The sequence below is a fragment of the Drosophila serrata genome, unplaced genomic scaffold (assembly GCF_035046125.1).
Source record: "Drosophila serrata isolate PLE 108 unplaced genomic scaffold, ASM3504612v1 contig_359, whole genome shotgun sequence".
NCBI lineage: Eukaryota > Metazoa > Arthropoda > Insecta > Diptera > Drosophilidae > Drosophila > Drosophila serrata.
In genome coordinates, this window is record NW_028257257.1 from 787,122 (window position 1) to 812,720 (window position 25,599).

General features: G+C 37.7%; 1 protein-coding gene and 1 pseudogene across 2 annotated transcripts in view; one reads left to right on the top strand and one right to left on the bottom strand.

The window, feature by feature from the left end:
- The window catches only part of LOC110184788 (transcription elongation factor 1 homolog pseudogene), an 82,095-nt pseudogene that overhangs the window by 20,451 nt on the left and 36,045 nt on the right, over positions 1-25,599 (bottom strand). Inside the window, exon 3 of the transcript XR_015272968.1 lies at positions 698-795. The product of XR_015272968.1 is annotated as a transcription elongation factor 1 homolog pseudogene, transcript variant X2 (transcript). The remainder of the gene's footprint in view (positions 1-697; positions 796-25,599) is intronic.
- Or67d (Odorant receptor 67d) lies at positions 5,550-7,038 on the top strand. The gene is made up of 4 exons (XM_020953302.2): positions 5,550-5,875; positions 5,943-6,380; positions 6,434-6,623; positions 6,683-7,038. The coding sequence occupies exons 1-4, from the start codon at positions 5,550-5,552 to the stop codon at positions 6,902-6,904; spliced, it is 1,176 nt and encodes a 391-aa protein (XP_020808961.2). The 3' UTR covers positions 6,905-7,038.

Sequence of the window (25,599 nt, forward strand, 5' to 3'; positions counted from 1 at the left end):
TTTAGCCGTAAATTGAATTTCATAAAATACTGTAGGCGGAACTCTTTACCGGGTGTGTTAAGGTAAGAGAAAACAAGTAAGGAAGCTTACTTCGAGAAGCCGAAGTGTGTATATCCTTGCAGTTATTCCTAGGATCATGGGTTCGAATGTAAAATGATTCTTAGTTAAGCCAAAGAGCCATTAATTTAGTAGGATACTACTATATTGGTCTTAAATGTTTTAAAAAAAATGAAAATGTTGTGAATTTTTGACAATTTAATTGATGTCACCCCTAAAAAGAGTTTGAAAAAATCAGTTAAAAATTTTAGTCGAATTTTTTCCTCTTTGGTTTCTTTCTTTATTGATAAAGATCTTGATTAAAAATCGAAATATATATAACTTTTGTTATTATTTGTTATTTGGCCTTCGTAAACCCATAAGAAAACCTAAAATATATTTGTACCAGGTATATTAAATCGATATTTTCGTATGCTAAGTTTTTAGATAAATCAACATTTTCCAAATCTCATAACTTAGCCAAAAATCCATTAATTCCAATTCGGAAAACTGTTCTGTGCTAGTTTTTATAGTGTTAAAAAATCTGCATACTAAGTTTTAAAATTTAACATAAATAATTTTTTGTAAAATTTTTCAATTTTAACAAGTTAAAATTTAAAGACAAAATTTTGAAGAAATAATTCGAAACTTTTTTTCTTACCAAACATGGCTAGATCGATCCGGCTGTTCATGCTGATCAAGAATATATATGATTTCAGGGGTTGGAAATGATTCCTTCACTTCGTTTTAAGCTTCTGACTGAAATATAGTTATAATACAAAATACAGGAATAAATACTAAAACCACTACTACTAATTTAGTTTTCTTTTAGATTATTTGTCTTAACAACAGAAAAAGATTTATTTACAATTAACATATTATTATTTAAACTTTTCTTGAAACTCATAAAGTAAAGTCCTTTCAAACATAATCCAAAAATAATTTCACACGCAAGGCATTGATGCTGCCACTGCTCTTTTTTGAATAGTTTTGTTTTCTTTCAGCTCAACCTAAGGCGTTTTTTCATATTTAAATCTTCATCACCATGCAGACATATTCAATTCAATCATATCCTGTCATGTTGCCCCCAGGAAACTGGTTCTTGTGCCTTTCTTACCTTTCCTGTTCCGAACTTGTCCGTGTCGATTGTCATGCTAATTGCGGCAAAAAGGATTCCCAGGATTCCCAGGACTCCCAGGTAGAAGCTGCCGCCAGAGCTTAGTTTATGCCCAGACATTGTCGCGTAAAGTGCTCCGCAGAAGGCGAAGGCAGTCGTTAAATAAACCATAAAACAAGCAATCAGCCATGGAAAACAAATAAAGCCCACCCACAAAATAAGCTGGCAAGAGGGACAGCAAGAAAAAATATAAAAAAATAAATAAGAAATGAAAATGTCGCCGGGCGTTAGCAGAAACCACAAGCATGACAAACATTAACACGGCCTCTGACGCAATTTAACACCAATTACAATATCCGTTACATCTAATTATTGTGCGGAAGCCAAGGAAGCCACTGGGCAGCCGGCCTTCTTTGCCGACTAAATTAAAGAAAAACACGCCCGCCCCTGCACACCCGCCAGGACATGGGTGGCGCCATTTGCGGTTGCCAGGACATTAGCAATGGGAAAAGTGCGGCGGAACAGGAGCAGGAGCTGGAGCAGCAAATGGCGGCCATAAAACAACAGAGAACAGGACCCATGAAATATGAGCAGGAAGCGAAAGGAAAACAGTGTCGTGGTGTTCTTTGGGAGTGCGGGCGGGAAAACGGGGGGCATTTCTTAATTTCCAACAATTTACGCTGAAAGCTTTCACCGCTCAAATGACGCACAGACGGCAGCAGGACTCGCAGTGTCCTGTTTTTCTTCTTCATTCATTTCTATTTTTTTTTTTTTTTGCTCTCTCTCTACTGTCTTGGCGACGATGATGATCTAACGCCATTATTTCCCCGGCAAACGACAGGCAGTTGTTAATGGGGCTTACCACTTAAGCGCGACGGCATAAAATAAACACGCGGTCTGTCCCCTGTATTTGCTTCATGTCCTCCGTCCTTCGATGCGAATGTCCTGGCAAATTAATTAACATGGTGCTCGGCGCTCGCTGCCAGCATTTTGGACACTCGAAAGAATGGGTACTACTTGTAACTGAATTAATAATTTCAATAAAACAGAGTAGGTATAGAAATTGTCATAATATAATTACATTTCCTTTTTTTGAATCGATCGAATCTAAAACAGAAACAGTTTTTATTTGTTTTTAGATTAGAGTACAACTGAAAAAGATCCTGAAATCTCAGAAAAATATCAAAATTAAGTCATAATTTCTAATATATCCCTATATCCCATAGTTATTGCTGAACACATTTACTATCTCTTAAAAAATAATAGATAATAATATTACCTAACTTTTATAAAAACTACAATATCTTTAAAGGATTCATAAATATCCTAATGATATGATTATCATTATAACCAAAATTAAAATCCATTAAAATCTTTTATAATAATAATTTAACTCTCTTAAAAAAATTCATAAAATTTTCTCCCACCATTTATTTAATTATTCCCATTCAATGTGAAAATCTTTTCTAGTGCAGTTTTGTTTGCTGTTTTTCCTCAATTCATTCGCCTGTTGTTCTTGTCTTTTGGCGGCTTTTTTCTTCAGCTTAATTGTGGACCAACGTCTTTGGCCCTTTAGGGCGTCCTGTCTTGTTTTCCCCTCCCAAAAAGAATATATACAAAAAATTGTGAAACTGGGAAGATTGCCTGTGGCAGTTTAACAATTAAGAAACGTTTAAAGTTCGGTGAAATTGGGGCGCGGCTTTCCTTTGATTACAAGCAGCAGGATCTCTTGAAGGCTGAGGCTGAGGCCAAGTCCTTGCCACCGGCAGGACATTGGACATACGCGGCACGTTGCCTGCATCCGTTTGACACCTTTGTTGGGCCCAAAATGGCACAGGAAATGAGCTGGCCCGTACGTGACTTGTTTTCCCTGTTTTCGAGCAAATTGCAAATGTAAAATATATATATGTATTTCGGCTGCCGCTCAAGCCCCCAAAAGGGACAAAAGGGGTCCCCACACACACTTTAACCTGACCCAGCCGCTGTTTAAAATTCCAAATTTGTGCACTCGCTCAATTTCCTTCCATTCCCCAGATGTAATTACCCAAAAAATGAAAAAAAAAACGAAGGTTAGTCTTTCTGATTTGACACGAATTTCTCGGCCAGAGTCCGGAATAATTAGTGTCCATTGAAGGGGCTGCCTGCGGGCTCTGTACTTTCTACGTGCCAAACACAACGCCCTGCGGCAAGGACGAACACTCCTTGGAGGCCTGTCCTCGTCCTTGTCCTCGGTCTCGGTCTTGGTCTCAGTCTTGTTGTCGGTCCCGGCATAATTGCAATTAAAATGTTCGCCGGGAAGTGCAAACACTTGGAGGCAATTGCCGTGCACAGAAATAATAACAGGCAGATTGCGCAAATTAAAATATAATTAGAGACAAACAATGGAGAGTGTTTTGGAGGAGTTGGGGAAATGATTATGAGAAATTTTCAATATTTACCAGCAATTAATTGGTAAATATGAGTTTCAGCTGAGGAAGTGATTATGTTTTTAAAGGAAAAGTAAGAGAATTAATTACTTTTTTTTAAATTGAGTAAAAGATATTCTGTTTTAAGGAACTTTGTTGAAAGCAAAAGTTAATGGAAAGTTAGAAAATTAAGAAATTAACTATTTTTCCTTTTAATTTTTATTTAAATAATAAATATTTAAAAGGATATTTAATGTCCCTTTCAGGTAACCCTCTAATCTCAGTTTTCTTAAGTATTTTTGATCTCAAAATTAGACTCACCCTAAAAATTAAATAAAAAACTTAATAAAAAGGATTTGATTACCCCTACAACTCACTCCTTTTCCAATATGAATTACAGTGTACTACAAAGGCGACCTCTGGTGAACGGTGGCCGCAAAATGCCACGCACTTTCCACTGGAAAAAGTTTTTTGTTCGCCTGGAAATTAGCGTCAGAAGGCCCACCTTTTTTTTACTTCCTTCGAGGGTTGAACGCTTAGAGAGCGAGAGAGAGAGAGCACAAATACAGACAGGACTCGAAGGAATATACAAATACCTGGGCAGAGGAAACACCTGGTTTTAGTGGGAAAGAGGGGTATAGGGGGGACAACTAACGAGCAAGTAATTTTGTGGGCCAACTGAGCTGCGAGCTCCTTTAATGTTGCCTTGCCAACTTTAAGCCGCCGCGACGCTGCTGTCCTGCTGCCGCTTTTCACATTAAGTATACGCACCGGAGAACATCGAGGGGTGGTGCTTTTTTTCTCTTACTGGGGGAGGGTAGGCCTGCGAGGGTCGTTTCATTTTTATTTTTTTTTTGGCAGGCCACACCTTCCACGCTCGCAGGGGTGACTAAACAACTGCGTGCGCCGAGCGTTCGCTTTTACTTTTGTTTGCCCGGATTTTCGATCGAAAAACACACAAATATATATATTTATATATTTTAAGAGCGGGGGGAGAGAGAGCAAAAAAATAAAATAAAATAAAATAAAAGCGAAATGAGGAAGAACGAACGAAATTTGTTTCGTTGAAAATCTGCTTTATGAAATGTCAAAACTTCAAAGCGAACTCAAACTTAAATGCAAGAAAATGAGAAAATATTCACTTGAGTGCGTATGCGCTGGCTACGACGCTTCACGTCCTGTTTCCTGATTTCCTTCCCATTGTCCTTTCACTGCTGCTTGTTGTTGTTTGTGCTGCTGCTGTTTGAACTGTTGTTGATAGCCTTTATTAGTTGTTGGCCCGAAAGCTTAGGCGCTTACGCATTTCCCCGCCACTTTCACTTCCTGCCCCGATTTTCAGCAGGACTCGTGCGCTCCGCAAATAGATATAATTTTTTTTGTGCTGCCTTCCGCTTTTCCTTCGTGCGTTTTTTTTTTCTGGCAGGCAAATTTTATTAAAAAATTTTATATTAAATCAATTGCGTGGAGATTTTCTTCTTATATTCTGTTTTTCTGTATTTTTTTCTGGTTGGGGGTGTCAGATGTGTTCATGCATAAAGTTGTTTTGCTCAGGAGGTTGGGTATAAGTAAATCAATCGATAAGAAGATAACTAACCATTATGGAATAAAATATAAATACAGGAAATATTGTTACTACATTTTACAGGTTAAAGTATTTTTAATGTAAAATACTATGGTACCATAAAAAATATATTAAGGGGTTCAAGAACACTCCTACTGCTAAATAGTTAATACTACATACCGATTCTTAATTATATACCTATTAAAAATTCCATATGTCTACCAATATCTTATATATCAAAACACTTTTAAATAAAATATTAACCTGATAATTATCTTTCAGCAATTATTTCCCTATTTACCCTGATTAACTTGTCAATATTAAGACATAAACTGTCTGCGGAAACCTCACTATAAAAGCAGAGTTTCCCTTGGCCCATGAAAACATTTGAAAATAACTTTCCTTTCGTTGTATCTCGTTATCCTTAATAATGACTAAAATTGTACCCGTTGATCGTTATCGAAAGGTCATCTCGTTGATCCGCTTCTGTGTGGGATTTTGTGGAAACGATGTGGCAAATCCGAACTTCCGGATGTGGTGGCTCACCTATACAGTAATTGCAGCAATTGGTTTCTTCTTCGCTTGCACCATTTACACCATCTACGTGGGTGTGGTGATCAATGGAGACCTCACTGTGATCCTTCAGGCCATGGCCATGGTAGGATCCGCAATCCAAGGATTAACTAAGCTATTGATTACGGCTTATAGGGCTCCACTGATGCGACATATTCAGAACAGTTACGAGGAGATATATAGGTTGGAGAGATTTGTTAAAAAATCAATAGATTTATATCTATGTATATATATTTTCTATTCTATCCAGTGACTATGGCTCTCGTGGCAGTGAGTATGTCAAGTGCCTGGAAGCCAGAATTCGCACAACATGGAAATTGATCATCGGTTTTGCCACCATCTACTCTGTGGGTCCTGCCTTGATCATCTTCTTCCCCATCTTCTATCTGGTGGTGTTTAAGGAAAAGATTCTAGTCATGCAGTTCTTTATCCCATTGATTGATCACACCACCGACAGTGGCCACCTGCTGCTCACGGTGGTGCACATAGCCCTGATCTTATTCGGTGGATTTGGCAATTATGGTGGGGATATGTATCTTTTCCTCTTTGTGACCCATCTACCTCTGATCAAGGACATCTTTTGCTTGAAGCTCGAGGAGTTTAACGAGGTGGCTGTCAAGAAGAATGACTTAAAAAGGATGAGAGAGATGCTCTTCGATCTGGTGGCTTGGCATCAGAAATATGTCAGGTGAGGGGGCATTTTTAAGACCCTAGAAAAATGTTTTAAAATTTAATTTCCAGCCTTCTTAGAGCAACTGAAAGGATCTACAGCATAGTCCTCTTTGTGCAACTTTTTACGACCTGTGTGAGCCTTTTGTGCACTATTTCTTGCATTTTTATTAAGGCCTGGCCCGCTGCCCCCATCTATTTGGTATACAGTGGCATTACTCTCTACACCTTTTGTGGCCTAGGCACTTTGGTAGAGAATTCGGTAATTATTTGGAAATTTAAAACTAAAATTAATCTTGAATTATTTTTTATACCTTTAAGAATGAATCCTTCACTAGGGTTATATACACAAACTGTCTGTGGTACGAGCTGCCTGCCAAGGAGGAAAAGCTAATTATTCTAATGCTGGCCAAGGCCCAAAACGAGGTTTCCTTGACAGCGGCGGATATGGCCCCATTATCTATGAATACGGCTCTTCAGTTGACCAAAGGAATCTATAGTTTCAGCATGATGCTTTTTACGTATTTGGGAAAGAAAGAGTAGGCCTTTAATGTAAACTTATAAAGAGTAGTAAAGTATCTTAAAGACATTTAAAGGAATTAGCAGTAGTATTAGCAGAATATTAATTTCACAAATACATTTATATGCAAAATAAATAAACAAGTTAATATTTATGATGATGAAGCCTCTGAACCAACACCTACAGTTAGTTGCCTAAAGAAGCGCCCTAAGGAGTGAGTTTTAGCTGATTAATTTTTTGCTCTTTGTCTAATGAACTTGCCGCAAAAGGAATTTAATAAACAGCACCGCCACATTTTTATGGTACCACAAAAAAATTATGTCTGCTCGGCCGCAGACCGTGAAAAATAGTAAAAAAAAATAAAGATGAAGGGAAGAAGACGCTGTAAATGAGGGAAAAGTATGAAAAAGCAACGCTGGTAAGTTGCAAAAATTGTCTTTTAATGCCGCCCAAATCCAGCAGATTGCCACGTAGTGCTAATAAAATAAAGTTATGTCCGGGCATAAAGAACAAAAAGCCCGCTCCCAAATAGTGTGCCTCGAAAGTAAAAATCCACCGAAATTCACACAAAAAATGGCGTTGAAAATTGAGTGCGCGGGCGCAGGACGCAGGACGCAGGACGCAGGACAAGATGGATGATGGGAGGCGGCGGCGGTGAGGTCGGTAAACGCATCATTAATCAAATGTCCGAAGCGTAAGCACCGTTATTCATCATTGCTTATGGATAAGGTGGCCGCCCATCTACTCCTCCCTCCTCATCCTCCTCCACTCGGAGCAGCTCCTCATCCCCAAGTGGAAACCCCTCAAGAAAGTCCGCATGAGTTGCCATATTTTGGTAATGAAAAAATTCTTATGGGGCTTATTGCCAAGGATGTACCGAATGGGGAATATTATATATCTGGTTTACTTAAAGAATTTGTCCATATATTTAATAATGTTTAAATATTTTATATATTTTCGGGTTCCTATTAATTCATTTTCTGTTCTTCTTACAAGAACTCATCTATATATATTTGTAATTTTGAATTGAATACTATTTTAAGGGTTTTATTTAACATAATTTAATGCAAAACAATGCTTTAAACCGAATCAGATATATATTTTTTCATAAAAGTACTTTCTAAATGACACACATGATTTTCCATTTATATATATTTTAATTTTAGTCCGAAGCCCTCAACGCAATGAAGGAGTCATTTCCGACCCTATAAATCATATATATTCTTGATCAGCAAAATCTGAATCGATCTAGACATGTTTGGTAGAACAAATTTTTTAGAATTTTTTTTTTGTAATTTTGTCATTAAATTTTAACTTGTTAAATTCGCAAAATTGGAAAAAAAAATTATTTTTCCTAAATTTTTAAACTTAGTATGCAGATTTCTTAATTCTATAAAAACTAGCACAGAACAGTTTTCCGAATTAAAATCGATGCTGTTTTGGCTTAGTTATGAGTTTTTTAAGATTGTATATGTCACACAAAAATATTGTTAATGTAGACTGAAAATTGGTATTATAATTTTAGTCAGAAGCCTGTATCGATGTAAAGGAATCATTTGCGACCCTATAAATCATATATATTCCTGATCAGAATCAACAGCCGAATCGAACTAGCCAACTCCTGCACAAAAAAAAATTTCAAATTTTTTCAACATTTTCAACATCGTTAAAAATGTCAACAAAAAATTGACAATAATTTCAATTTTTTACATTTTAAATTGAGTATGCAGATTTGTTGCCCTAATAAAAACTAACATAAAACTGCTTTCCGAATTGAAATTAATAGATTTTTGGCTTAGTTATGAAAGATGGCACCGTAATGGAAATCATGATTTTTTGGCTAATTGTAAGGGTATACATACTTCAGGTTCCCGAAGTTAGTTACCTTTCTTGTTCCTCTCTTAATTTCTATAGAACTTGTAGACTTCTGACAAACTCACACACACGTGGCCTGAGCCCAAGGAAAATCCACAAAAAGTGAACTCTAGTCTAGAGCTTCTCTTCCCTCCACCTAGCTCACCCTAATCACTTTCTCAGCCACCCTAATGGCGCATATCAATTTGGCTCAGGCCACGTGCTGATGATTTCTTTCCTTTGCTTTTCTCGAGTTTTTTATATATATTTATTTTCATTTTTTTTTTCAGCAAATGTTTGGCTATATTTTTTGGAGAGCTTGTAGTGTATATTTTTGCGGCCTGAAAGTGAATTTCGTGGGCAATATCATAAATCAGGCTTATATTGTACAGAATCATCAAACGGGCGACAATTTTTAGCAGGAAAATCGCGGCGAACCGGATGTGCTAATGGAGTTTTTACATTAGAGATTGCTTCCCGTCGACGGGATGACTGGCTGACTGGATGCTGATGTTGCTTTAACTGATGTTGTTTTTATCGGGGCAAAAACATCGAGATGCTGCTCTAACACCCCTTCAAGTGTCAGTTACATATTGTCGGGACAACAAAACGCTTCTTTCCATCACAGCAACCGGGAGGGAAAATATGGGGAAAAAAAGGTTAGAATCGAAAAAATTTGCATACACAGCAGCTGAAACAGGAAGCGCGTCCTTTTTTATTTTCCTATTCCTATTTTTTTCTACTGTTTTTTTTTTTTTTTTTTTTGATGGCGTTGTTGTGGTTGTCTGTTCAGGAAGTGTGCACACTGAAAGGTTTTGGTTTTTTCTCTCTGCATGTTTTTTTTTCTAGTATCCTTTTTGGTAGAAAAAAAAATATTGTAGTCCAAGTGAAAATGTTCGCTATTAATTGGCCCGAAATAAAAATTTTCCACGGAGCTGCTAGACAGCTGCCCGAAGGCAGTTGGGTGAAAATCACCTAAATTAAATATAAATTATATGCAAATTCGAATTGGGTTTTCCATTAGCCTTTAACCCCTTCGTATACGGTTACATGGCCACATCACGTCGACGTGTTTAAGTACACATCATTTGGCGACTGGCTTGCAATTTAATTGGTTCGGTGTATCCTTGAATCCCGGCTACGCGGCTCCTGGTAACTAATTTATGCCCCTGCCCCGAAGGGTTCCTTGCACGTGCGTCGCCGTCGAGGAGTTGCCTTATTAATTATTATTCTAATTAATAAGACGCAGATGGAAGCAAGACGAGAAGCAGCAGAGAAAAAAGAATGGAAATAAAAAGAAAAACACGGAGACGGCAATTTGCATATGAGTGACACAACAGGACATTTGCTTCCGCTTGTCACGCAGCCCCCGGGAGAAGAGGACACAAAGGAGGCGACAGGCACGTTCGTTCCGAAAGGATGCAGATCCTGCCAAGGGGTGGGCCTGCGTATTTTTTTCTTTCTTCTACAGCCTCTCGAGAAATCCGGCAAATCTCATGCATAATGCAAGTGAAAAGGCCCGTGAGAAACGAAAACTCCCAGGCCGAAAATTATATAGACAAGGATTCAGCTCTTCCTGTCACAGCTGCCTTGAAAAATACATAGTTCTTACTACTCTGCACTTTTTTTGCTGCGAGAAAAACCTGTTGATACCGCAGAAAACAAAAATCAATCAGTTGACGCCCTAACAATTTGCCAAAAAAAATCTCTAAGCCCCTATTGGTTCTGTAATCCCCGCTTTTGTTGAGCGATCAACCCCTGATCGATTTGCAAAAGATTCGTTTGCCAAATTGCCAGAGTCAAATGTCAAAGCAATTAAGTCGCAAAATCGAATCGATTTCCAAGGGGTCACACTCCCCTTTTGTCACTCTCTCTTTCCCTCTATCAATGGCATTATCATTGTCGTCATGTTTGCTAATTCTCTTCGTCGTTGTTTGCCGTTTTGTTTGCCATTTCACTTTCACTTTCGCCTTTCGCCTTTTGTGTGTGCCAATCTGCTCGGCTTTTCTTTTCTTTCTCCCGGGTTACTGAGGGTTAAAAGTGTGCCAATTTCCGGTGGCTCAACTAATTATGAGGTGAAGTTATGACAACCAGGATTAAACGAGTAAACAAGGTACTTGAAAAGGTTTATGATTACTTTCTCGCCTTTCTCTTAATGAGATTTGATTAATTGGGGGGGAAAAATTATATTATAAAAACAAAATGAAATTTGATTGAAACAGAAATGATTCTTATTTTATGTTGAAGGAAATTTATATTAAAAGTAAATCAGAACTTTATTATATTATAGAACATATTCATTCCTAGACTTCTTGTTTACTTCCTAGAACAATTTTTCTTGGTGTAACAATTATTTGTGAACTTCTTTTCTTGTATTTCATTGTACTTCCAAGGAATCTCTTTAACTTGGAGCCTTTGTTTTCGGCTCGTTTCAATGAAATTCATAAAAACAATTTCTTTTATGGCAGAACACAGCTCCCCTTCCTTGGCGTTGCCGGGGTTCTCAGGCTCAACGAAATTGGTTTTTAAAAATATTTCACATTTCAATCTCCCCGCGATCTCTCTTTGGCCAAAAACTTGTAATAAAAGCCAGTGTCCTGCCTGCTGTGGGCGTGGGATTTGCGGAAGAACCAAGGAGGCAGGACCCTGTTGGCGGTGGGAGAACCACAACAGTTGGCCAAGCCAAACGCACCGCACATTGTTGGCTTTTTTACTGTCCCCACAAATAACAATCAAAAAATATCCTGGGCCAACGCTGGTTGCCACTGGGGATAAGATGGCCAGGGCCTGGGGGAAATTGCCGTGAGTCCTGGCAGGATCCCCTGGAAATTACAGGTGCCTAATGCAAATTTGTGTGGCATATTTCGCCAAGGCACACAAATAATATTCATTTTAGCAGCGTTTGCTGAAAATTTCCATCGTTCTCTACTTTTATTTTTCTGCGCTAGGTTTTGGGATTTGGATTTGGGTTTGGTTTTTGGATTTCTTTTTCGAGTTTGATTTGCAGTTTCCCTTCGGCTTTCGGCTCGACGGCTTGATTGTCATCATTGAGGCTGAAAAACAGATTTGCCTCCAATCAACGTGGCACTTAATTTCGTTTATTTGATTGGATTTGTGTTTACATGGCTGCCTGCGCTACTCCTCTACTCCGCAGGATAAAAGGACTCCCGGCTGGCTGATGATGGGACAGACGGGCAAGAGGCCAGACATGTGGGTGGACCGAAACGAAAATTCGTTGCAAATTAGAAAATCAAATCACTTTTGGCCGGACTCACACGCCGTTGGCAGAAAAAGTGAGTGAGCCAAGAGCATCAGGAAAACACACACACACACACACACACACCGAAATTTATGAATATTGAAAAATTAAATCGACATTTTCTACGCCGGAACCTCATCCTCAAAAAAAGGAACAAAAAAGTGAAATTTACAAAAAAAAAAGAGAAGAGAAATAAAGTTAGAATAGTACGACTATAATATACCCTATGAGACAGACATTTAGGTATTTTATAATTACACCTAGAAAATTCTTAAATTATCCTTCTAATTTGTTTTTATACTTTTGTATTTAAAAATATAATGAATAAATAAAGTATAATATTATTAAATATACAATTATATATATATATATATATATAAATAATATACTAGTTCTTAAACCTATTTGGATGATTTAATAATTTTGAAAGCCTTAGAACCTTTTTATATCTTGGTTGATTGATAAATAAAAATGTTTGTAACTAAAACCATAATTTCCCATTATAAAGCCTTAAGAAATCTGCTTAAATAATAATAAAAAAATATATAATCCTCAAATATAGAGCATATAAACTTATATAACACACTGAAAGAAGGAAAACATGGCCACGGAAGTGAATTCTTGTTGTTGTTGCCGTTACTGTGCTTTTTTTCTCAACCATTTTTCCAATGATGGATTTTCGAAATTTTAATGGTTGCTCTCGCTGCTTGGCTGCGTCCAGGAGTCCTGTAGTCCTGTAGTCCTAAGGTCCTGCGATTCCCGGAGTCAACTTCGTCAGCGGCGCTGCCGTCGTCTGGCGCTGTCAGCCAAAGGTTGAGGGGGTGGAAATCGCCCGCGAGGGGTGAAATCCTTGGGTGGGTGGTTTTTTTTTCCACTCCTGCATATATATATATATATATGTGTATATTTTTTTTCTGCCAACTTCCTTTGTTTGGCAGCCATTGAGGGTGAAGGCGGTGTGTGTGTGTGTGTGGGTGCCAAAGCTTAAGGGATGGAATCGATATTTGTTTTTTTCCTGGCTGCAAAAAAACAGAAACAGCAACTGCCAGGACACGCAGGCCACCCAGGACAACCCACCATCGATGCCTTCGCCTAATCCAATGTCTCAGGAGCTTCGTCGTCCTAATCAATATGCGCAAATGATAATTTTTAATGGCTTCCGAGCGCGTTTGTTTACCATCAGGGCAGGCCAACATCGCTGATTTGGCCCAGAGACAGTGAGGGAAATTTTCAAATTATTTAAACTAATAATAAACCTAATTTTAAGTCACAGAAAATCTTAAAAATTATTTAACTTATATTTAATACTGTGAGATGCTCACACAAACTTATTTCAAGGCTTGTCATAATCTTTGTAAATTATTTCTTAGTTCGTAAATAAATGTGTTTTAAGCCTCAATTTCTCTTGTATTTACTTAACATTTTAAGACATATTTTAATACTATACTAAGACCTGGAATTTGTATTTTTTCTGTCTGTTAACCTCACTGAAGTCTTGGCAAATTTAATTTCCAATCGCCGCCAAAACGTCAGCGTCAACCTTAACGGAAATTTAATTTCCAACCGAACACAGACAACGCCAAAGTCCAAGGCGAATCTCTAGGATATATACATATATATCAGAGTTAATGCCCCCGTTGTAGGTGCCACGCCCCCAGGCGAATGGTGTATACTATTGTCTTGAGTGGGCGCGATAGAAGGAGATTCCGAATGCTAATTGCTTTCTAATACGGTAATTTCAACTCTCCGTCGACGTCTCGCTGCGAGCTTATTGCGGATTAATTCTACAAGCCAATTTCTTATGTAAATGCCAGGCCATTTCATGTTATTTTTACCCCAGAATTACAAACATTTTAGGAAGGAGGGGAGGAAGGTAAAAGAACCCATGTTTCAGGTAAGGAAAACGCGATGAAAATGCTAATTCAAAGGCGTCGTCTGTAATTAGAAGGCAATTTAAGTTCTAATAAATATTTCAGTTGGCAGCTTAACTTTGTGAAGAAGTCGAAATAGAAAAAAATAAAGAGAATTTTCGGAATATTTTTTTTCTTTTTTTTAATATGCCAGGGATTAAAGGGGATTTTGGGGGAAAAAGATTTGTGGCCATAGAGATGGCTAAGGGTGATTGGACAGGTATTTTGGAAATTGCTATCAAAAAGAATTACAAAAAATATATAAGTTGAAGGTTTTTCTACAAGAAAAGCTTTCTCAGAAAGAAAATACTAATGACTTATATACTTTCTATATATTCTACAATCAAAATAAAACATAAAATAAACCCTTAATATATCTCCAAGCTTTCCTTTTTAGTTTCTCGTATAAAATCTTGATCTAAACCATTTTTATGGTTCGTTTAACCAGTGAAACGAAACTCAATCCTATCGATTACAGCCCAAGGAGAACCGGCTCTAAAAAATAAAGGGGGAAGTAGAGAGAAAAAGTGAAATCGTATCCATGCTAATTTCCAACCATCGTTCAGTGAAACTAAAAGCCTGAAAACGATAAACCGAAAACTGACAGGGCAAAAAGGAGAGAGATCTATGGGACAAGGCCCGACAAACCGACAGATGCACGGCATATTAATCTCAGACAAACAGATAGCAATGAACCATTTCCTATCAAACAGAGGCACAGGAATAATAAGGCACAAAAAATGGGAATAGAGGTTGTAGAAAAAAAACGAAAAAATCCTTTTTTTCCTGCCCCGTTTAATGCTAAATTATATCCCTATGCAAATAAGTTTTTTTCACTTGATTTTTTCATTAAATCATGACGATTTGACAGGAAGGACGACCGAGAGGGATGCTGCCGGGGGAAGAGCAGGCGAGGACGAGAGACAGGGTAGCAGCAGGCAGGACCCGTAAAGGGTTGTCCAACCTTTGGGCCCCGAGCGTCCAGAGTTCGCTTTAGTTTGTTTGTTTGCCTTGCCCGACTGCCGGACTGGTTTCGCCTCGGGGCCTTTTAATGGCTTTTAGAAATCCGAAATTGGAGCCCAGAGCATGAGTTAATGTGTGTTTGTCCTTGTTGTTTATCCGGCTTACTGATCCATGAAATTGTATGAGGTCAGGGGTCAGACTGTTGAGGGGACAGGAGCACCTTGTCATGTGATTTTAGCTCCATCCTCTCCTCTCTCACTCTGCCTTTTCCCCGCTTTTCTATTGATCTTCCAATCGCTTTCGAGCAACCCCTAAATCAATATCAACTCTTTGGCGGCGCCCTCTGGCGTTGAGTGGTTAGGCTAGTGCTTCCAGTGCTTGTCAAACTGTTTTAAAGTTCAATAATTTGCAGTTTCTATAAGAAAATATCCTTTATGTAAGGACAGCTGGAGCGCAGTGTATGATTATCATCAAGTACATCAACTACAAACTCATTAAGCCAAAATCAACAACTGCAACTTTGCAATTGCCATTTGCATGTCTTTTGCTTCGAATTCCTTCAAGCGATACTTAAACAATGGAGGGAGAAATATTAGTAATAGTAGTTAAATAAATAAAATCTATGTGATCAAAGGTACTTTTTAAAAGTGTATTTGAAATATTATAATTTCATTATATAATAAAAGGTTGTATAACTTGCAATTCGCAATTGAGTTATAGAATCAAATCGTAAACCGATCATAACTAAGCTTAATATTAGCATTCCTTGAATCAATATTTATAGAGATTATAATATGATAATTTTTTTCGACAAATCAAAGTTTAAAAAGCACATAACTAAGACAAAAATGCATAAATTCTAATTCGGAAAGCACACATAAGTAAGTTTTTATTAGGCTAAAAAATCTGCATACTCAATTGTAAAAAATTCATTTTTTTCAATTTTTTTTACCATTTTAACAATTTTCTAAATGTTGTACAAATTAATCAAAAGTTTTTTTTGCTGGAGATGGCTTGTTTAACTCGGCGGTTGATGTTGATGAAGAATATATATGATTTACGGGGTCGGAAATGATTCCTTAACATCGATACAAGCTTCTGAATAAAGTTATAATACAATTCGTTAAGTCGACATTTTTCAATATTTTTGTATGACAATTTTTACAACAAATCAATGTTTATAAACCGCATAACTTAGCCAAAAATGATTTAAATTCAATTCGGAAAGCTGTTCTTTGCTAGTTTTTATAGCAAGAACAAATCTGCATACAAAGTTTTACAATTTTAAAAATTTAAAATTTTGTCTAATTTTTGCAATTTTAAAATATTAAATTTAGCCTAAAAATTTCGAAAATAAATTTGAAAAAAAAATTTCGCCCAAACATGGCCAGATCGATTCGCCTGCTGATGCTGATCAAGAATATATATGGTTTATGGGGTCGGAAATGACTCCTTCACAGCGTTACAAGCTTCTGATTATAACAATAATACCCTTGCAAGGGTACAAATATGTGAAATAGTTTTCTTTACTTAAACTTGTATTCTAGATGATTTAGTTTATCCTAAACCCATTTAAAAAGGTTATATACCTTCATTTAAATTTGATTCTAAAATGTTTATTTTATTTTCTTATTTAGTTGAAACTTTTCCCTAATATTTCACCTTCGTCTGTATGCTTAACTTTCATCACAATCGATCCATCATCGAGCCAGTTTTGTTCGGCGACCTAATAATGAGGACGCATGCGTGCAGCCTACTTAATTTTCGGGAGCAGCCTGACAACAACTTTCGATCGAGTGACACACACAACACACAGCTCATTGAGGCTGTTCCTCCTGTCGGCGGTGAATGTCCCCCTGCAATTACCACGGCAAAAATTATCCAAGAAAAAAAACGGAGAAAAAATGAAGAAATAACCAAGTGCCGCCGCAGCAATGTTGTCCTTCGCATTTTCGGCGAATTTCGGAGCTGTCATCATGGTTGTCCCTGTCGTTGTCCCTGTCGCTGTTCTCCTCGTTGTCGCAAAAGCAAAAAAAAAGCTGAAAAAGCTGTGGCCTGTCATTAAAATAATGCATATACCTTGGCGAAACTCTGAAGTATGTGGGCAGAGACCCATTGGAGTGTTTTTTTTTTTGCTGTGGGAAGGTGTTTATTAACAGATCGTTTGGCCAAGCGACGGCTGCATCGAGGACCCTTAACCCCTTGCTTCCACACACTCCACAAGCTGCACACTTAACCCTGCAGTCGGGCGGAAAATCATGCAAAGTGTCGCCATCGCACAATATATTTAGGAATAATTTTAATAACATGCATTACACCCCATGGCCCATGGCTCTGTCATTATGAGTGCTTAATGGTCGGGTGTTGTCTTGGCCCAGTTTACATGGATCCTAGGCGCATGATTGCCATCTTTATGAAGACATAACGATGCGGGAATTTGCATACGTTGCCTGGCGTTGCGTGTGTGTTGCCATAAGTCCAAAAACATTGTAATTAGAACGCGAACACTACACGAAAAGTAAGGATAGCCTCAGGTTTATTTCGATGCTAATTCCTTGCAAGGGGATTTCCTTTATATGCCGCTGACATGAAAGCGAAAATGTCTTGCAAAAACATAACATTATAAAGGAATACATACATTGTTTCGGACAACACATTTTGAGACATGTGAAACTTTTGTTAATTTTGGAAATTAATTTGTGAAATGTAAAGACAAAACAAGGGAGAATATTGCGTTAAACAGGCATGTGTAACTTGGGGAACTTAGTATTAATTTTACTACTTTTATTCTTTCTTTTCCTTTAAATCACTTAAGTCTCGAAAATTACAGAATAAGAACTAATTTCCTTGAACAACCTCGACCAGGTCCAGTGCCCCCTCTTGTTAAGTAAGCGCAAAAAACCCGTTTATATCCCCTTCCTGATTGGGGACTTTCACTTTTACACTTGGAAGAGGAAGCGCCAAGTACATTAAAGTTTAACTCCCGATCTTGTTTCTCACAAGCCTCACAGCCTAATTACACTTAATTTGAAGGCAAGAATGAAGTTTCGGGGAAAGAGTTAAGGCCTTTGCCTTTATAACTGCAACAGCAGAATTCTTCATTCGAAGAGCTCTGTTCTTCTGTTTCCTCTTCGAGGCTCATCCACTTTGTTTGCCCAACGGTGCGAATCCTAACGCCGGCTTTTCACGACACTTGCAAAAATATTTAATATTATTTTTTATAATATTTTGTATATTATATATATATAAATATACTTTAAATATAACTCTTTAGCCAGCGTATTAAAAAGGTAACTGCTAAGCAGCCTGGCAGCTATCGAAACACGTCTAAAAATAATTTAAGAAATTTCCTAAACCATATAAATTACATCCTATCATTTTACATCCCGAATTAACTATTAAACTCAGCATAAAATATATTAAAAATATTTTCAGTGCCAATTTAAAAGTCAGCCAGTTGGTCAGTTGATCGGCAATCGTCGATCGAGGCGTATGGGGGCCTTTTCTGCTACGTGTCTTTGGCACGCAACCCCGATGCGTGTTTACACTGGCGATTATCCCGTTGGCCCTCCAAAAACCCAACCGATCCGATCCGATCCGCAAAAGAGGAGATAATTTGCCGGGGCCAAAGTCAATGGCGATGGCTAACTTGTTTGTTTTGCCCACCGAGGCGATCCCTTTCCCGGATCGTTAACGCAAATTAACGAGCAATCATCAAATCGAAGCCAATATTGAGAGGCAGCCGGGTTAGCTTCGTTCTTGGGCATTAAAGAGCGTTTATTTTGAAATTAATGCGCAGGCCGGGGAGCAGCTGCCTGCTTCTGGTCCTGCTCCTGCTCCTGTTCCTGTTCCTGCTCCTGGCTTGCGGTATTCGCTCATTAACCCTTGGAAATTACATCGGACAAGAGCTTGCCGGCTGGTCAGCTGGCAATGTCCGGCATTTACAACATAATTCATTTCGTGGCCCTTTCGGTTAATAATAATAATAATTGCGGCGCACACAACTTGTTTATTAATTGCTTTTTAATAATTGCCGCAAGTACAGCATTGAAATATGTCTGCTAAATATTCGCACAATTTATCAGGACTGTCCTGCACTCGCTCGCTTGTTGCAAATTATTGAAATTAATTTTTGCATTGCGTTCTTAAAAATGCAAAATGATAATTGCTCGAGGGGCCGTCATTACATTAATATTTATATTGGCTTTGGTGAAGGGTTTTTCATGTTTATTTTTAGATATTTTGAAGGAAGGTCCTGGCGCACTGCTTGCGTAGCGCAGCATCCTGTGAACTGCTTGATTTATCACAAGGTTCTTTGGCTGTTCAGTAGATGGCGCCTGCTGTTGTTGGGATTTGCAAATTTCTAAGGGTTGATTTATTACCATTACTTGCAAATATATGAGTTTGTTCCGGATAAATATGGTTCTTCAAAGATTATCCTACAGGTTCTTTTTTAATTTAATGCAGTATATAAATTATGCACTTATATATATATGCACAATATAACTTGTATTATTTTTATTTTTAAACAAATTACATTTGTGATCGCTTTTTGGTTTGGATATCATGATTTGACTTTCCACAATTCCTAGTTTGGATAAGTGGCATAGCATTCAGCTTTTTTATTTACGATTTTGCACATTTGTTAATTTCTTCAGTTTAAAAAATTTAATAATAATAATAATATTCAATTTAAAACTTGTTTGAAAATTGTAATTGAAATGTTTTAGTGTAAGATACAGGACGACCTTTTAAATGTGTTGGTACTCACAATATGAAGAAAAATTCGAATAAATGTAAGCATTTTTATATCCTTGCAGGGTATTATAATTTCAGTCAGAAGCATTCTTTACAGTGAAGGAGTCATTTCCGACCCTATAAATCATATATATCCTTGATCAGCATCAACAGGCGAATCGATCTGGCCATGTTTAGGATAAAACTTTTTTTTCAAATTTATTTTCGAAGTTTTTTGACTAAATTCTATATATTTTAATTCTAAAAATTTGACAAAAATTTAATATTTTAAAATTTAAAAAATCAGTATGCAGATTTATTATCCCTATAAAAACTAGCACAGAACCGCTTTCTGAATTGAAATTAATGCATTTTTGACTTGGTTATGGTGGATTTTCTCTGCAAAAATATAGTATTTCGGTTTCCTGGCTAACTTTCATGTTTATAAAAAGAAAAAAGTAATCTAAGTCTAAATATTTGACTAAAGAATCCAACGACTATATTTTTTATATTATAATAAATGAAAATTTCTTTAAAAATTTTCCTTAAATCTCAGTTAATCTACAATTTCATAGCAATCAGCTTTTATATCTTAACCCACCATTTCGCACCCCAAACAAATGATCGTGCTGCTGCCTTAACCCTTGGCCTTTGTGTGCTAATTAAACAAAAGGAAAACCCTTTCACACCTTGTCCTTGCGATGGAAAACTGTTACAACTTCTTTTGTGCGGTGCGAAAATAAATTTGCATAATTTTTGCGCAGCGTCATCAAATTGCAAAATTGCGAAATTGTGAAGCTGTGCGAGTAACCAGAACAAGCGAAAATATTAATTTTCGCTGTTTGACATGTCGCAGTGGCATCTGCCTCAGGTTTTCCCTCACCTTCCCTCAGGTTTTTCCCCTGCAGCGGCATTTGCATGCAAATGAGGCAACAATCGAGCCGACATTTGATCGTTTTTTCGAATATTTCTTTTTTTTTGTTACTCTACAGCGATCCTCTGGCCATTGTCTTTGATGATTTTGCATATAAATCAAGTTTCCTTTTGCAACCCTCTCGCTCAAGGAATTTGCATGTGAGCAGCAAAGGAAAGAATCCCGAAATGAAAATAAAAAGTGAAAGGGCTAAGTTACCCTCTTCCCGGATCGTGTGAATGTCGTGGGTAATTCAATTAGAAGGTTCTAAGGTTTGGAAAGCAACTCCTTTTGCCAGCGAGGATGTGTTCTCATCTCCTCAAGTTGCTCTTGAGAAATTCCATTTCGACAGGCAGTTAGGATGATTTATTGAACCGGCATGTCGAGGCCAACAGGATGGGACGTGAGAGGTTTTTCTAGGACAAGCCAAATGCACACAAAGATACACAAATAAAAAAGGGAGTCCTTAGAGTAAGTAACGACTACTTAAAACGAAAGGATATCATAATAGTTAATGTAGAAATGATTTAAAATTGTAAAACTAAAAGAAAGTGAAAACAAAATACTCCAATCACTTTTATATATGGGAATTATTTATTTTCTTATCCTTGAAACGATAGATTTAACAATAATTTTTTCCACAGTGCACTGTGAGAAAATTTGTAGAACGCTAGAGAAGAAGTGCTCAACTACACGTGTGCCAAATTCATTTCCATGCCATCCTTGTGGGCGACTATTGATGTTCTTGTGGGTTGTCCCGCTCTCCTACTTACTTACTATGTGTCTGTGTGTCTGTTTGCTAAAGGATAACAACAGCAGTGGAAGCTACAGGAGCTACAGGAGCTACAGCATCTACAGCAACAACAACAACGACAGCTAATACACAATTTGCATATATTTATCCATCAAATTGATGGATGCTACTGCATACATAGCGGATGGGACGAGGCAGGATATAGAGAGAAGGAGGCAAGGACCCCCACCCCATAAGAGGAGGGTGAGCTGAAGTTGTTGCTTTGACACGTCGCAATACCCCAAAAGGATAATGACAAAGACAGTAACAGCAACATCAGCAGAAGCAGCGGCCACGACAACCAGAGCAGCAGTCAGGACAATGCCACAAAACACTGGGAAGAAGGATGTTACTATTTAGGAAACAAAAAATACCTTTTCTAGCTAGATTTTTATTTAAGTTTTTAATTTATTTTAGAGATTTGTATGTATATATTAAAAGAACTATAAGGAAACTAAAAATTCCTCAAAAATGATAATAACAAGATTTTAAAATCAGTAAATAGGACTCTGATTGAGTATTTATAGACTTTAGAACTTATAAAATTGTCTCCCCTTCATTGTGAAATTTATTTTAAAGTTTAAAAACTATTTCTTTCAGTGCCTACACACACACTTACAGGCACACACTTGGCAAGCGTGAGCAATTTGCAAGGCGCTGGCGAAAAAGGGCAACAGGAAACTGTCAAGATGGAGGAGGACTTCTGCTGCTGCTGCTGCTGCTGCCGTTCGGGAAAACCGGCAAGGAGAAGCATCCTTTAAGTTTCCTTTCTCTCGCCTAGGTACCCAACCGACACTTCAATCGTGCCACGTTCGACGCTGGAAAAGCGGGAAAAGCGCGACGGGTGAGCGAACCTCGAACGACGAAGAAGGTTGGCCTGCCATGAGAAAATTACATTTTCCCCGGAAAAGCACTCAACCCGAAGACATTTTCCGTTGGCACTGGCAACTCAGTGTGGTTGATGCGAGGGCTCGGGCGGTGGCTGACTGCCATTTCAAGTGGGGCCTTTGTGCCCCATGTATGTGTTAGAATGTGTGTTTATCTGCCGCTGCTTTATATCCTTTTTTTTTGCCGCTGCTGCTGCCGCCGCTGCCTGATAACAAAATTTTCTATTTTATCTCATAAAAATATATGTAAAATGCGACGGGGGCAAGCTGTACGCGAGGGGGGGGGGGGGGAAGTATAAGAAAAGGAAAATTCTTTTATGCATACTTATACATTTTTATGTTGCGATTGTTGAGAGAGGTTTCCTTGGAAAGCAATCAACTCCACGACCAGAAAAAATGTCAACAAATATTTGTAATATATTTTTGAAACAGCATAAATGTCAGTCTTAATTTGAACTTTATTAAAAATTGTACTTAAACTTTAATTAGTGGTTTTAATAATAATAATCAAAGAATAATGTTTATCATATAAATTTTATAAAAAATCATAGTACTCTATTTATATACTAACTTGTGAAATCTTAAGAAAACCTTATTTCCATAACTTAATTTTAATTATACGTAACATTCTTATTACACAAAATATTTTTAAAGAATAATATCTAATAATACCTTAAAAATTTTTTTCTTTGTGAAAATCCCCATTTCCATTTCCTTGGCTAAAAAACAATCCAACCTTCTTCGAGCTTTTCTATCCTTCCCTATCACAATTAAGCGGGAAAAACTGTTGGCAAGCTCAACTCTTTGAGCTCTAATTTCCCTCGCTTTTCCGTCTAATGAACAGCTGTTTTTCCGCCGGCCGCGAATCTAACGATAAAAATAAAGCCAAGAGGAGAGAGCACACGAAAACAAGTCGCGGAAAATTAAAAAGAAAATGAGTAAAGGCAGTGCCGCGACGTCATCAGCTGTTGCCTCCTCCTGCCATCGTCATTAGCGGGAGAGTGGAAAAAATAAGGAAAGGTGGAGAGAGCAATGAGTTCGCGGGTGGAAAATGAGGAGAGGAAAATCCCTCCTACAGTGTGTGTGTGTGTGTTTGTCTGAGTGTTGGTGTGGGCGCAATGAATGAAAATGAAAATCGCACAAATGAAAATGAGCGTCGAGCATCGTGACGTTGCCGGTGTTTTGGACGTGGCCAAAAGCACGTGTTGCCGGCTAGCAAATTGGTAAGAAGAGAGTCGGAAAATTAAACACAGAGTGGGAAAATTATGCCACACTGGTTATTAATTGCTGTAAATGAAAATTATATACTGAAATTGAAATAAAAGACTAAGGCATTTAATTTATGATATATTTAAATGTTTTATTAAATAATTACGCTGTTTTTATAAAGTTGGAATATATTTTTGCATCATGCAAAAACTTTTATATATTAATTGTTAGATTTTAAGCCAAAGTTATAGTTGAAACCATAATTTCAATGAATAATCTTTACAGTTACTGAGAAAGATTAATTTAAATTCTCATTTTGCAGTGAATTTTATACTTTAATCAAAAAATGTTAATAATAAATATACAAAAATCTTTATACAATATATTTAAGTCTTTTCATATGTTAATTACTTTTCTTTACCTATTTTTATTTGCATTACGAAAGCAACCTTTTAAATCATTTCTATTAAAGAAAAATACCCTTTTTAATTAATCTATAATCAATTTCTATTAAAAATACCCCATTTTAAGATACAAAAGTCTTAAATAAAACTCCTTATCCTCCTCCTTTTCCTTTTCCTTAAGTTCCCAAAAATTCCACAGAAACACAATTAAAATCGGAGAGTCCCAAGGACACCAGGACACAAAAACCGCCTCACACGCCCACTCACACATTTTCCAGTGCCACTGCTGTGTTGCTGTTATTGTTGCTTGCCGGCACGTCCTCGCTGGGTCGTGTCCTTGAACTAGAAACCCGTTTAATTTAACTGTTGCTTAATTGCTGGCAGAATCGGAAGAGGAAGCAACGACGTTGGCGTCGTCACAGCCTCTGCCACCGCCGCATTACGTCATTAGGGAAACCCCGAACTGCTGCGCAGTAGCTGCATTTTCCGCTGCTGGAAAACTTCATTTTGGGTAATTTTCTTTGCCTCTGTGCCTGTGTCTTTGTTTCTCATTTTCATTTTCATTCATTACCCGGCGTTAATTTCCTCGTTCCCACTGCCAGAGCGTTCCCCTCCCCAGCGATTTTCCACGCCGAAACATTGGCAATGGAACGGGGGTTGCCAGCGAGAGGACAGTGTGTGGAAGCGGGATGCCAGATGGACGAAAGCAGCGCGCATGCGCACTGGCCACAGGCGTCGACGTAGCTGCCGGCGTCGCAGCAGCGACGAGGGTTTCCCCTGCTGAAGGAATACAGGAGCAGAAGGAATAATGGCTGTCTCGCTCTTCCTGTCCCCCCCACCACATTTCCTGTTTCTCACACTCTTTTGGGAGACTCCTTTTCATCCCTCTCTCTCACTCTCTGAGTCTATTGCTCTCTCCACCTCGGGCAGAGACGCTGGCAGCGAAGTCGACGCCGTAGGGCAACGACGACGAAATTTGCATGCGCCCAAAAATCGGGTTAACTATATAGATAACGAAGATACAGTGACAATTGGAATATAAAGTAATATTTCATATTCAACTTAGTTTTAATAAAAATGTACTTTTAATTTAATTTTTCTACTATATTTTGTTATATTTTAATTTACTGGGTATTGATGAAGATTATTCACATGAAACTGAAACACTTTTATACTCAAAAGAGTGATTTTAGTCTTGGAATCATAATTTATTTAATCTCTGTAATAGTATCTTGATATAAGGGGACAAAATAACCCAAATTTCATCTAAAATAATCCATATTTTCTATAAGAAATATTCTAAAATAAATTCTTATTATGATAAAATTAAGAAAACCCATTTCCCTTTAAAATTTCCCGAGTGTTTACTGTACACGCAGAGATATCAGTGTACACATACAAAAGGCGAGTGTCCTGGGTGGGAAATGTGGTGCTTTTGTAGAGTCAGGGGGTGGCAGTGGGTGGAAAGTGAAGTGTGGAGTGGAAGCTGAAGGCTTCAGCAATATTGCTGTATTTTTGAAATTCCAATTTGCATATTTTGATGTGCGTCGTCGACGTTCGACGGTGCCACCAACTCACCGACTGACTGTCGTTTGCCGCTTTGCCCCTCGGCAATTTTCGCAATTTTATCGAATGCGCCCTGGGAGAATTTCCCAGGAAAATGGCTTCGCCAAGTAGGCAATACTTTTTATTTTTATTCCATCAAAAAATTGTGATGTAAAAGGCAAAACAAAATCCCAGGATAAATCACAGGACAATTAAAAAAGCAGACAACAACAACCACCAGTTG